This window comes from Astyanax mexicanus, chromosome 4 (assembly GCF_023375975.1).
Source record: "Astyanax mexicanus isolate ESR-SI-001 chromosome 4, AstMex3_surface, whole genome shotgun sequence".
Taxonomy (NCBI): Eukaryota; Metazoa; Chordata; class Actinopteri; order Characiformes; family Acestrorhamphidae; genus Astyanax; species Astyanax mexicanus.
In genome coordinates this window covers 9,418,315-9,431,952 of record NC_064411.1, presented here as the reverse complement: position 1 = coordinate 9,431,952, position 13,638 = coordinate 9,418,315, and the positions used below count along the sequence as shown (strand labels likewise).

At 37.4% G+C, this 13,638-nt stretch overlaps 5 protein-coding genes across 5 annotated transcripts in view; all 5 read left to right on the top strand.

The window, feature by feature from the left end:
- The window catches only part of LOC125801445 (zinc finger protein 239-like), a 173,482-nt gene that overhangs the window by 10,769 nt on the left and 149,075 nt on the right, over positions 1-13,638 (top strand). The gene's annotated exons all lie outside the window — the stretch shown is intronic.
- The window catches only part of LOC125801539 (gastrula zinc finger protein XlCGF49.1-like), a 143,742-nt gene that overhangs the window by 52,812 nt on the left and 77,292 nt on the right, over positions 1-13,638 (top strand). The window lies entirely within an intron of this gene.
- LOC125801664 (zinc finger protein 271-like) overlaps positions 1-13,638 on the top strand; it is a 102,210-nt gene that overhangs the window by 54,692 nt on the left and 33,880 nt on the right. The gene's annotated exons all lie outside the window — the stretch shown is intronic.
- LOC111188756 (zinc finger protein 665-like) overlaps positions 1-13,638 on the top strand; it is a 427,711-nt gene that overhangs the window by 395,098 nt on the left and 18,975 nt on the right. The window lies entirely within an intron of this gene.
- Positions 2,311-12,824, top strand: LOC111191365 (uncharacterized). The gene is made up of 25 exons (XM_049478458.1): positions 2,311-2,515; positions 3,630-3,780; positions 3,972-5,327; positions 5,515-5,654; positions 5,737-5,941; positions 6,046-6,150; positions 6,532-6,725; positions 6,817-6,958; positions 7,077-7,724; positions 8,012-8,233; positions 8,320-8,414; positions 8,639-8,764; positions 8,859-8,906; positions 9,003-9,086; positions 9,227-9,292; positions 9,680-9,768; positions 10,119-10,170; positions 10,249-10,299; positions 10,910-10,954; positions 11,036-11,100; positions 11,452-11,520; positions 11,667-11,733; positions 12,212-12,365; positions 12,477-12,587; positions 12,712-12,824. The coding sequence occupies exons 1-25, from the start codon at positions 2,510-2,512 to the stop codon at positions 12,822-12,824; spliced, it is 4,404 nt and encodes a 1,467-aa protein (XP_049334415.1). The 5' UTR covers positions 2,311-2,509.

Genomic DNA, 13,638 nt, shown 5'->3' with positions numbered 1-13,638 from the left:
ATGCTGCTAATACTGAATAATAGTTAACTGTCATCAGATATTTTCTAAAGTTAGAATAAAACAATTGAAAGCAGTACTGAGTTAGCTGTGTGACGGGAGCTGTGCTGAACTGTGTTGAGCTATGAAAAGGTCCTGGCTGACCCATGTCTATAAATCTGATGTAAAAATAAAAAAGCTTCATAAAGTAATAAAGGGAAATAAAAATGAAGATTGGTGCTAAAGAAACCCTCAGTCATACATGAATTAACATAGAAAATGAATGTGTGTCATTTTTGACCCACGTGTATTCAAAAAGCAGGTTAGTTAAAAAATAAAATAAGGATGTACGATGATCAAAAACAAGTTAATTGAGGAAAACCTTAAATTCTGAATGGCTGAATTAATTTATTGCTAAGTATCGTAACTTACAAGTTACAAAGAAAATGAATGTTGCGCATTAGAGGGTTAAAAGTGAGGTGTGACTATTTTTTTTTTTATAAAATGGGTTATGAAAGTGGCTCAGAGAGCAATGACAATATTTCAGCTAATTTACAATGCTTTAGGAGCACTGAAGGTAGAGGTGCATTTGTTGAATTGACATATAAATAATATTTTAACACAATCAATGCCAATTACTTTATTCAATGTGTTTATTCTAACATGGCTTAAATTAATTAGTAAACTTGCCCAACAGAATGCACTTTTTACTCATTATTTTATTTGTAATTTTTTGCTCACATCAGTCTTTATTACTTAATTGTTTTAAGTTATCTTAATATTCAAAACAATTACTTAATACATTTTTAACCCCAGTTGGCATGAAAAGCTAGTATAAAGTGTTTTTTCTTGGAAACAGATCAGTGTTTACCCAGCTATTAAAACACTCACTGGTGTTATTTGCCCCTGCAGGGTCACAAAGCCTTTTGCAGATCTGACCTCCTCAAGCTTTGTCTCCATGCTTGGTGGACAGAGTAGCTCTGTGCTTCCCCACAATTTCTTTTCCTACAGGCATGTTACTCGTTCTTTATATATCTGTGTTTGTGTTTATGAATGCCTTCTGGTTCTTTATTAACAGATTTTTAAACAAATACGTGCGATCAAGCTGTTCTCATTTTCCTTTGTCAGGGATAAGGAGAACACTGACCACCCATCCCTCAGTGCACAGAGGTGTTTAGTTACAAACTCAGCTGAAACTTTCTCCTTGAAACTAAAGGACCCTGCAGTGGACTGGGTGACTTTTGCAATGCATTTAAGATGAATGGAACAGCCCTTGTGGTAGAGTGAAGCTCTCCTGAAGTTTTGTTCCATCTAAAAAAAAAAAAACACAATAATAATAATAATTATAATTTAGGGTCAGAGAGTAGGCAGGGTTCACAAATATCCCAAGCCATTTTACACAGCTATAAACCATTTCATAATAATAATAATAATAATAATAATAATAATAATAAGAAGAAGAAGAAGAAGAAGAAGAAGAAGAAGAAGGATGACAACATGCTGATCTACAGATCTATAAATACATTTTAACTAGTCTTATTACCAGGATCATGAATATAATTTTTACTAGGTAGCCTATATGTTACCTTTGATATATATATTGATACCTTTCAAATAATTCCCATTTCTACTACAGAAAATAAAATTACTCAAATTAGCATTTGTACTATTCAGAATTTAAGTTACAGGTGTTATATTTTAGATCTCTATATACAAAATGCACTTCATGCTAGTGAAAACATTATTTACACATTTGATATCAGATGAACGTCAGTGCATTATTAATTCATATTGTTTAAGAATTTCTCCTAATAAAATAATATTAAAAGTAATTTTAGATAATGGTAATTGAAAGCCTATGTAAACGTATAATATTGTTACATGAAGTAAGCCATCTTGACAAGCAACTCATAAGATTATGAATATATATTTATATAATATATATCTTTAGATTTGGTATAATCATTAGTGAAATTAAGAGGTCTGTAGTTTGATATTTTACATGTAAGAAAGGATGTATACCACTGGTTTATTTTTAGGCTAAACCAACTTTTCCATACAACTGCTTTCAAGCAAATGTAAAAATGCACGATAGGGATTGGTTCTTTGGTTGCTGTGGGAGAATGATTGGTGAGATGTTTAACAAAAGTAAATTTAATCCAATGGTTGGAATTTAAGTAACTTTAACATTTAGTCGTTCGCCGGACAAATAAGCTGAAGTCCGAGGCTTTTTTCCTCCTTTTTAATTTTCCCTCTGAACAGCTGGGATGTACTGGAGTTACTATAAAAGCAGCAGCTGTGAGCCGCACAGAATGAGCCAAACGAAGCGAGGAGCCGCTCGCTGCAGCCTGTAGGAAGGCGGAGTTGGACATCCAACTCCGCCCACATCCAACTCCGCCCATATCCAACTCCGCCTTAGGTCTAAAGCAACACCCACGTTATGTCCATCACAAACGCCTACACTTACTCCCGGTAAACAGGAACTGTAGCCGAGAAAGCAGCTAGAGCATTTATCTGATTTATATCTCCGGTTATGGCGGTAAGTACAAATATTGAGTTTGTTTGTAAGTTAAAAGAGCTATTTTTTATAATGTCCTCTTGTTTTTCTATATTACATTTTATAAATACACGGTGAGTCGTAGATACGTAACGTTACATGAAGGTTCTACATCGGCGCGTGTACCATGTGGTTTGTTAGCTTCTAGCTAGTCATACTGGCGTATTTTTTAGATGGATTCTAAGGCATAATTGCATCCAGTCTTGTCTAAGTAAAACTTTAGTAATCTTTCCTTCTGTTTTATGGGCTAAATGTGCTACCAATTAATGTTGCCACAGATAAACTCTCATAGCTAGTAGTGAGCTAGGCATCAGTTTTGTTATTAAGACATAGCTAGGGGTTATAGTCAGCTAACCTAAAAAACAGTTTACTGTCTATACAAGAAGTTAATTGGCTAACAAGATAGCAATATAACCTTGCTAACTAAAACTTGGTTCAAAGTCTTAGTCCTACAAATAAATCTTTGAAGATATCAATGCTTAATCCTCCTATTATGTTCATTTGTTAGGAATAGCAATGGTATTCCCGGGTTAATTTGACCTGGTTCATTTTTAATTATCCAAAAGATGTCTGAAACCAAAATAATCCAAACCAGAAGAGTAAATATTTTATAACTAACTCCATTGCTAATTGTTCTATCAATATTTAGTGCAATAGTGTTCCCTACCTAAAGAGGTAATAGGTTAGTTAAGATAATTAACTTGTTTTTCATAAAAAAAAGTTCAAACTTTTTTTTATGTTTCATTACTTTATTACTTTTGAATGACCAACATAACCATCACAATAGTTTTACATAACGTTGAAACACATAACAATTTCGTTTTAGTTTTAGTTTTTGCAGAGGGTTGTTGCAAATATGAAATTAACCATTTTCATGTTATATGTTAATTATACAAATAAAGGCAAGCTGAAGACGTTTCATACAGAAAAAAATACTTTTACTAATTTACTAAATGGGTCAATTTGACCTGTAACGTAACAGGAGGGTTAAGTCGATGCACATTTATTACCTTTGTATTGAATGTAGTTACAATTAATGTGCACCGATATAGTAATTGTAAGCTCATGTTGTGTTTTGTTGCTTTCTGTTTTACAGCATCCAACATATGTCCAGGCCACTCCTGACCCTTCACGGTTTTGCCAGTGTGGTGTCTTCAAATGCCCCTGCTGCAGTTTTGACACTGACCAGCGATTTAAATTCAGCCTACATCTACAAAACCACATCAAACAAGCAGTAGAGCATAACGGTATGGGGGAAGTATTTCTTTAAACAGAGAGAGATATTCATTTTATTGGCTATAACGAATAAAAATGTAAATGTAATATCTTGATTCAGCAAATGCACTTACATCTTACACTCAATTGATGGGCAGAATGAGTTGAAGAATATTAATATTTATAGGCTAAATTGCATGTTGTGTGAATTTTGGTCTTACAGGTTCCTTCATCTGTAAATGCAGCAATAATTGCAGACCCACAGCACACTTTCATTGTGTCTACTGCAGCCAGACAATAATACGCAAAGACCAGTTCAGAAATCATTTGTCTCTGTGCAGCAGTGCAACCAAGACCACTATAGCAGAAGGGTTTAATCCACAGACTGTTGCTGCTTCTGATGCATGTCCAGCTCCCCCTCCGCCAGCTACTCCTGATACACCTTCTCCCAGTTCTGGTCTTGCATCCTCTGTGCCACCTCCACCTCCGCCACCACCGCCGCCACCACCTCCGCCACCACCTCCACCTCCGCCACCACCTCCACCACCTCCACCTCCGCCACCACCTCCACCACTCCAGAGAGAGAAGAAAGCTACAGTGATGTGTAGTCACTGTGGAATCATCCTTAATAGACGAAACCTACGACTGCACATCCTAAGACGACATGCTCCTATAAAATCAGACATAACAGCCAGGAACCACCTCAGTGCTCATTGTGTTGACTACAAAAATGGTGTGTTTGCAGTCTCAAAGTCTTTCACGGCACCCAGCACACCAATACATGTAATTAAAAGGACATGGGGTCCTGACCAAAAAATTAAATGTGAGATGGACATCTGCAGAATTAATGCAGAGTGTGCAGAGAGATCAAATCTCCGTCCATTTGAGTGCCACCACATTCAATCCCTCACGTACTGTCCACCATCCGAATCAGACACTTCATCTCTCACAGAAGACGTTTTAGATACTATGGTGCGAGACAAGTGGTTTGGTGAGGATAAAAAACAAAAATGTTTGGCACGTCAGCAAGAGGCAAATGATGCGGGAGCCAAGTTATCATGTGTGGTGACTGTGTGTGGACCTCCCTCCAAAAAGTATGTTTCTGTGTTTGAGGGAAAGATATCGTATTATAGCAGACTTGGTAGAGTCATGGTCACATATGACTCTAAAAACATTTCATGGCATTGCCCATGTGCAAGACCAAGACAGTCCTGCATCCACAAAATGATTGCCAAGTGGCATTTATTTGAAACTGACCCCACACTCTTCAGAAGAACCAGAAGTGTGGAAGAAAACTTAACGCAACATTTTCCCACTGAAGTTGAAGGCACTGATCAAGCCGAACAGAGCCAATACCCACCTGAGGGCAAAAATCTTTCAAGGATGGTTCAGTACATTTTTCACAAGAAGAAACTGCCTGCAGTGCTACCCCCAGATGTGGTCAAGACCAACAATTTTCCTGAGCATTTCATACCATCAGAAACCTTCTGCACAGAATGTTTAGAGCATACTCCTCTAAGTGAACCACTGCTCATATCATCAAAGGCCAAAATCTTGACCGTCACAGATGTGATAGAAGGTATGTTGTTTGTCACACAATTTTAATAATTCACTTCTATACTGTAGGGATTGTTTCAGTCTTAATTTTCACTTGTTACATTTGTTGTCTTATTAAGGAGGCAAAATGCACTGATTTTAGTGTTAGACATTTCATGCATTAGCAGTGATGAATACATTTAACCTTTACAGTCACTTGTTTTCATTAGGAATTTCTACGTACAGCAAATTGTGCTACAGATGTGGCATGGTATATCGATACCAGGAATGGTCTGATGGCGTCCATAATTTTGATGACCACATACTTCTGTCCATGTACATGTGCCATTTCTTACGCAACAGTCTTCAGGTATGAAACATGTAACATATATAAATGGTTATTTAAAATAATGTCTTTTCAAGTTTTTAAATTTCGAACATTAATTTGGCAGACACACCAGGCTGTTGGTAGTGCCATTGAAGTGTTGGAGAAAACCTCTGGTAAAACCTATCCTTCCAAGCAAAGGATCCTGCATGCCTACTTGAGCTTTGAAGCACTCTCAGACCTCACTTACACATATTCATGTGTATCGTGTGGTTATCATCCAGCAACTGTTGTGATGGACCTTCATAAGAAGGGTGTTTTTAGCATGCCTGGTAAGTTATAATTTATTATCAGGCACCACTGTTTTACCATATTTATTAAGTAAAACTTGTTGACAAATTACTATTTGTCTTTGTTTGTTTGTTTGTTTCTTTAGTAAGCAGCATTGAGGAACCGCCACAGAACTTTGATGGCAAAGTGAATGCTAAGGATTTCTGGGAAATGGTTTCTCTTGAAATGATCAGTCGTGGGTTTGTTCAAAGTAGGTACTACACACAAAATTGCCTTCAAAATTATTCAAACTCTGTAGCAAAGTAGGTCCATTAGCAAAATATACTAAGTCACAGCTGAAGAGCGTTAACTATAGAAGAAATAGGCTACAGTCCATAACAGTAAAAGGGTGCTCTGCTAAGTACTAAAGATTGTTATGAAGGGGTTAAATAATCCTGGGATTGCAGTCTATAAAATGTAAATTTTGTGTAAGTTGGAGAAAACACTTGTTACAGTAGTTTTGTTGAGTAATTTAAAATTTTAGTTTATTACTAACTAATTAATACAGTTGTGAGTAGGAATAACTGTATTCTAAGCTTTGATTTATTGTTTATCATAAAATGATGCACTGTTGTTATTTCATCATTTAAAGGTCCTAAGGCAAATCCTTTTGTGGTCCATCCCAGTTACCATAATTGGGCACCGTGGATTGGTCCTCACACTAGAGGTTCGGATTTTGTACTCAACACAGAGTACAAAAAAGTCCATTCTCCTTATAGTGCAGTGAAGGAAGCAGAGTTTGACCTCACAGAGGACCGACTGACCGATGAACTTCTTAAGCTCAAGGTTATTTACTACTCAAATCAGCATCTTCCAATTCTGTCATAGGTGTGTGTTACTAAATCGTACTAAACAAACTACACTTGTTTTATTATAGATGGAAGTTGTGCGTTCTCTGTGCAAGCAGTGTGGCATAGACCCCAAGGGCTCAAGGATGGACTTGGTTGGAAGACTGCAAAATGAAATGAAGAACAGAGCAAGTTATGACAAGGTGTTTTCACAGATCTGGGGAGCTTCTGGTAAGCTGTGTTCTGTTACAACTCATACAAACAATTGGTTTACAGGTCTTTGTTGTGTAACATTTTTTCTTTATTTAAAAAATGATTTTTTTGTGTGATCTGTGGTTTCCTGTAACAGGTGGATGGGCTGTGGTCACCTGTCCTTGTGCTGTGGTGTACAGTGTAAAATTTAACATAAGAGCTGAGAGCCCAAGGGACTTTGCTGATCTGTTGCTGTCAATGAAACATTTTCCAAATGTTTCATTGTATGATTTTGCCAGAGGGTTGGCTACACATACAAATTTACGCAAACCGGAAACATTGCCTTTCAGTCCTTATGAGGGTAGGCTGCTTGAACCCACTGAAGAAAACATCACACTTGCCACTACTGGGCAGATAAAAGTAAACTTACCGTGGCTGGTCAACAAGAAGCCTGTACCTGATAAAAATGCCCACCCTCTGACTGGATCATCTGAGCATTATGCTCTTTATGATCGATTTCATGAGGCTAACTCCAAAGATGTCCGGGAGGTCTTGCGCAAGTTGGAACTGGTCCCAGAGTTATGTGGTTGGGTCAACAGCCAATGTGCCGAACAGCTCTTCTCTGGAATGAAGAAAAACAATCATTTTCTAAATATGATGACTCCCTCGTCACACGTCTTTTTGATGCGAAGCATTTTGAATCACTACAACAACTATAGGAATTTAAAAACATTAGAAAACATGAAGAAGAATTTGGGCATTGGACTGGACATACAATTGAACAACTACGGTCAGACAGTGTTGGGTATGTATTTATGAATTTCACAGTTTTTTTTTCATTTCATTTTTTATGGGTGATTTAAGAAGATATTTCATTTTAATGTGAAAAAGCACTATCTTTCATATCTGTTTGAAACATTGCTCAGCATTTGTGTTGAAATGAGAAATGTATACAGAACAACATAATAACTCTTGCAGCAGCAGCAGAAGCTCCGTCCGAAGGAGCAGCAGCAGCAGAAGCTCTAGCTGATAGAGCAGCAGCAGCAGAAGCTCCGTCCGAAGGAGCAGCAGCAGCTCTAGCTGATAGAGCAGCAGCAGCAGAAGCTCCGTCCGAAGGAGCAGCAGCAGCAGAAGCTCTAGCTGATAGAGCAGCAGCAGCAGAAGCTCCGTCCGAAGGAGCAGCAGCAGCAGAAGCTCTAGCTGATAGAGCAGCAGCAGCAGAAGCTCCATCCGAAGGAGCAGCAGCAACAGAAGCTCCAGCTGAAAGAATGATTCAAGCTGCTGCAGCAGTCCATGGACCTGTGCCATCCACTGGTATGACCCCAATATATGATTCTGTAGTCCTGTTTGTACTTTAATATGTTTTATACTTTTCATTATTTTCATGAATGTTTTCACAGGATCAGCAGGGGATATAGTAGTGTGCAATGATGACTGTTGGGGACTATCGCATCTGGACCACATAAGTGCCAAACTCGCGACTGGGGACTTGGAGGTGCATGTTTTACAGGGGGATATTTGTAGATGCTTATTGCCTGCTACCAGGCCCTTCCTAGTTGCAAAATATCAGGGTAGTATTATAACAGTAATATATATTTGTGTTTGTCCTAATTTGATGGTATCTGCTTGTGTTCTTAACCATGTATCTTAAAATGTGCTTTTTGTGATACAAATGCAACATTTTTGTCCTTTCTTTTGTACATGTGTGCGTGTATATAGAAAAGGCTTTCTTATGTGCTGGATCCCACAAAATCAGATACTGAGTGGTTGGGATTCCTGGGCACCACTGTTTTATCAAGATGGGACTTCCTGACCTTAGGATTAAAGCAACAGTTGGAAGCAAAAGTTAGTAAATAGCTATTATGTCATCCCACGATGTTTCTGAATGGATAGATTTTACTCAGTTTTTACATCTTCTCTTTCACTCTTTCTGGTACAGATTGCCAACTGTTGCTTTGAGATGGTCTGCAGGTTTGCCAGGGAAAAGGTCTGTAAAGAGCAATTTGGTTACAATACACACAGTAACGTATATTTACTTAAAAATAGTAAGACTTGCTGTTTTAATTTAAGTTTATGTTATCAGGGAAAAGATGTTCACGCAGTGGATGCCTACGTTGTTGCCACCTGGCATCCACCTTGCCAACAAGACCCTTTTCTTGCTCTTCCTGTGAGTGGTGCATTGACATATGCAAAACATGCGGTTCTTTTTATGTTTAGTAGTTGTGTATGAAGTATACACAGTATGTAACAGTATGGTAACCTTGGAGCATAAAGATATATACTTAATGTTTCAATTAACACTCAAAGGATGATGCTGCATTCAAAGACTGCATCCTGTTCCCTGTGTGGAAACCTGGACACTGGTTCCTCTGCGTAAGTATTTCAATATATTTGTTGGGTCACTTTCTTGTTTGCAACTGAAACATGTATTCATTCATACATGATGCTCTTGTGTTCTCTAAAAGTAAACAATTGTTTCTGTGAACACTGATGTAAATTCATGCATTGTTGCTAATGGAACAGTTCTGTGCCAAAATTGTCTACAGAAATGATGTGAGCTTGATTCAGCAGTCAGACTGAACCACAAAATCTGGTTCACACAAACACTCATTTCTTTGATTAATAAGTTTCCCTGTCATTGTTTAGTGTTTGCTTGAATTAGTATATTTACAGGTTCATCCTTTCACCATGGCTTGCATTTGTGAATCAAAAGTATAGATTAACCTTCACTACATTACAGTCAGTTTGTGTACTTCACAGGTCCTGATGCCGAAACTTTTTAGGATTTATCAGCTTGACTCAGCTAACCCTACTGGTTCTGGAGACACGAGCAGTTTGACTATTTTCAGGTTTAATGTTGACAAAAAAGTAGCTGTTCATTGTTGTGTTCTGGAAAAAAAATGTTCCCTTTTTTATGACTGAGTTCTTAAAGTAAAATGTTTGTGCTCTTCTCTCTCTTCCTGCATGTTCTGAAAGTCATAGACAGCTGTCTTCTAATTACTGATGCAATTAAAGTTGCATATTTGAATTAAAGTTGCACATTAAAATAAAGTTGCTATTTTTTAAATATATGGCTGTTGTCTATGGCTTCTGGGTTTGGTGGTGGTTCTAAGCTGTCCTAATGTTCATACTGAGTTCTGCGCTGTTTGAAGAGTTTTCTTGTATTGTACAGTTTTTCAGCTTTTTGTGTCTTTTGCAGCTCAATTGCAATACGACTGGCCCCTGGCCACTGGAAGCTCATCAAAAACAAGGTATAAACTGCAAACTTTTTTTTTCATTCTTTGTACAGTCATTCTATGTTAGCAATTCTTACATTTTTTTTTTGACAGAACATTCCTGCTCAGATAGAGGCTGATGACTGTGGTATTTTCATGATCATGGTAAGATAAAAGTAAAATAATACAGGCAGTTGTTTATGCACTATATTGCAAAAAGTATTTGCTCACCATCCAGATTATTTGAACTTGTTGTTCAATCACTTATATGGCCACAGTTGTATTAAACCAAGCAGCTAGTCATGCAGACTGCTTCTACAAACATTAGTGAAAGAATGGGTCTCAGGAGCTCAGTGAACTCCAGCACTGTGATAATGTGATAGGCTGCAGCACCTGTGCAACAAGTCCAGTCGTGAAATTTCACTAAATATTCCACAGGCAATTTTCAGTGATATTATAACACAGTGGAAGAGACTGGGAACGACAGCGACTCTGCGCTCTGTCAGTGTAAAATAACAGAGCGGGGTCAGCGGATGCTGAGTTCACCAACTTTCTGCAGAGTCACTACATCACTACACACCTCCAAACTTCATGTAGCTTCAGAGTTCATCACTACACACCTCCAAACATCATGTAGCTTCAGATTAAATCAAGAACAGTAGAGTGTAGAGAGACTCATGGAATGCTAAACGGTGTGCTAAACATAATCAAAATACAGAATATACAATGCTAGTCTCATTCGAGTGTTTAATCTTCAATATGTTGTGCATTTCAGTATGGGTTATACATGGCACTCGGTTGGCCATTTGACTTCAGCCAGGTAATTATTCTTACTTTATAGACCATCTGCTTTCAATAAGGCTTTAAGCTGCATTCTAAACTTTTGTCTTTCGTTTGTTAGCGTGATATCCCACAGCTCCGGAGATGGTGGTGCCGAATTCTTTTAGAGAACATGTCAAATGAAGGGTACTTGCACCTATCACTCAAGCTAAATGTCTTAAGGTTTATACTAGTGCATCTAAAAAAAGTGTTTATTTGAAAAGTTACTTTATTTTAGTAAATCAGTTCAAAATGTGAAACTCATAACATATGAATTACATAGCGTAATTTATTTATTAGCGTGTTTTCTTTTATTGTTGATAATGTAATGCATACTGCTGTTTGTATACCATTCAAACAAGAACAAGTGGCTTCTCCCAAATCAACACAAAATGTCACTTTTAATAATGAATGCAGTCTACTATGCTATGGTTTTACTAATGAATATAATTTGGATTGAGATGTTGAAAAATTAATAGCAACTGTGTTCCATTATAGAATGACTAGCTGTAATGCACCAGAAGAGGCAAGTGAGCAGGATGAGTGCATGAAGAAGGAACCTGCCAGGTGTGGTGGTGTAGTTTGAATCAATGATGGCACATCATAATATATACCAATATAATAGAACGTTTGTTTATAGCAGCTGATAAAGCTTGTAATGTGTTTCGTGGTCCCTTCTTGCATGGTATTAATTTTATTATATTTTCTCTCAGGAAAGTTCAGCGTGTTGAACGTGTGACTGATGAAGGAGATAGAATGGGCCACGTCTCCTTTCACCAGGTGTGTGGGTGTGGATGTGTGGTTTTTATTTCGGGTTAATTTTACTGGGCCGTTTAAAATGTTTTACTGTTGTGGTTAGTTTTCAAAAGTCTGAATTGGGATGAAAAGATAAGTTGACATTATTTGAAATTTCGACTTGACCTAGTGTTGACTACTCATTTAAAGGGCATTTGAAGCCCACAATCAATTGGAGAGCTATTATTTTTAAGGGATAGAAAAGCAGAGAGCTGTTTTGTTACATTAAGGCAGAGATTAGTCAACAGAATGACACTGACTTGTACAGTCTTCAGGCAAAAATGCTAGCCATTCCTACAGTAATCAGAGATTGGGGATATGATTGAAATAATAAGTGCCAACTCAGATTAGTAGAATACCAAAATAGTAATTGGTTGCAGCCTTAGAATGTTATCTGGTCATTTTTTTTTAATTATTATCATTTTCATGAATCAAAATCTACATGCTTCTATGTCTTTCACAGATGCCCCTTATGGTCATTGAGGACATTCTCATAGACACAGTTCTGGAAGAGGGTGACAAAGCTTTTTTAAAGCTGTCACTGGTTTGTCGTCTCTTCCGGGACATTGTTGGACAACAATCATTCCGGGCCCGGGCACATTTCGAGTGGCTTGACAGTAAGCATGATATTTCAGTAAAGTTAAGATATTTGTTTTCCTTTTAGAAAAGGGATTATACTCACTGATTTTATAATCATTTTAAAAACCTTGATTTTTTTAAACCTACAGGTGTAGTGCCATGGAAACATCACAGTGCTGCATATAAAGACGAGTTTCGCAGGATGTATGAACTGCAGTGCTGCCAGAACTGTCAAGAAATTTATAAAGACTGCATACTGGGTATGTTGTTCTATATACATTTTGATAATTTGTCCTGAGGTCAGAAATTGGTAAGCCTATAGATTTAGGGTATTGGGGCTTGAGAGTTGCTTTGTGAATGTGTGCGCTTTTACTTATATTACAGGCTACGTTGGGCGTGGGAGACGAGGGGAGCTTGTGGCATTTTACAGCGACAACGAGCACCCTGGATTCTGCAGCCAGTTCTGCAGCCAGCTTTACGAGGATCTGGGTGTGTGAGTGGCTGTGTGTGTGATTGGCTGGGTGTGTGATTGGCTGGGTGTTACATTTTTAAATAAAGACTTTTGTATTTGTTCCCTTGTGTTGTGTGAGTGGATGGGTGTTACATTTTTAAATAAAGACTTTTGTATTTGTTCCCTTGTGTTGTGTGAGTGGATGGGTGTTACATTTTTAAATAAAGACTTTTGTATTTGTTCCCTTGTGTTGTGTGAGTGGATGGGTGTTACATTTTTAAATAAAGACTTTTGTATTTGTTCCCTTGTGTTGTGTGAGTGGATGGGTGTTACATTTTTAAATAAAGACTTTTGTATTTGTTCCCTTGTGTTGTGTGAGTGGATGGGTGTTACATTTTTAAATAAAGACTTTTGTATTTGTTCCCTTGTGTTTGACCAAAGCATGTAACCAAACATTTTAAAGGCTTGTGTGCCAATAAATGCCAATAAAGATATTGTATTTGATTGGACAACGTGTTTGTAAATGGAGTTTATTTCTCTGGGAACTACTGTCAGTCATACAAAATTGGGAGAGGAGAAGCAGGAGAGGGTTATTATTATTATTATTATTATTGTTGACAAAATATTTATGTATACATATGAGATTTTACTTTATGAAACCACAGCATTTGATATATTGTACTCTATTGTTATACACTATCCAGTATAACATTATCACCACCTGCTTGTTTCTGCTTTTATTTTCTTTTTTTAGTTGCATAATGGTTTACTGGTGTATACTATACAGTAGGTTTAAAACGCTGTTCACTCTATTAGACACTTCTACCTACATCGGCTTTACATTGTGAGTGAAAAGTCAG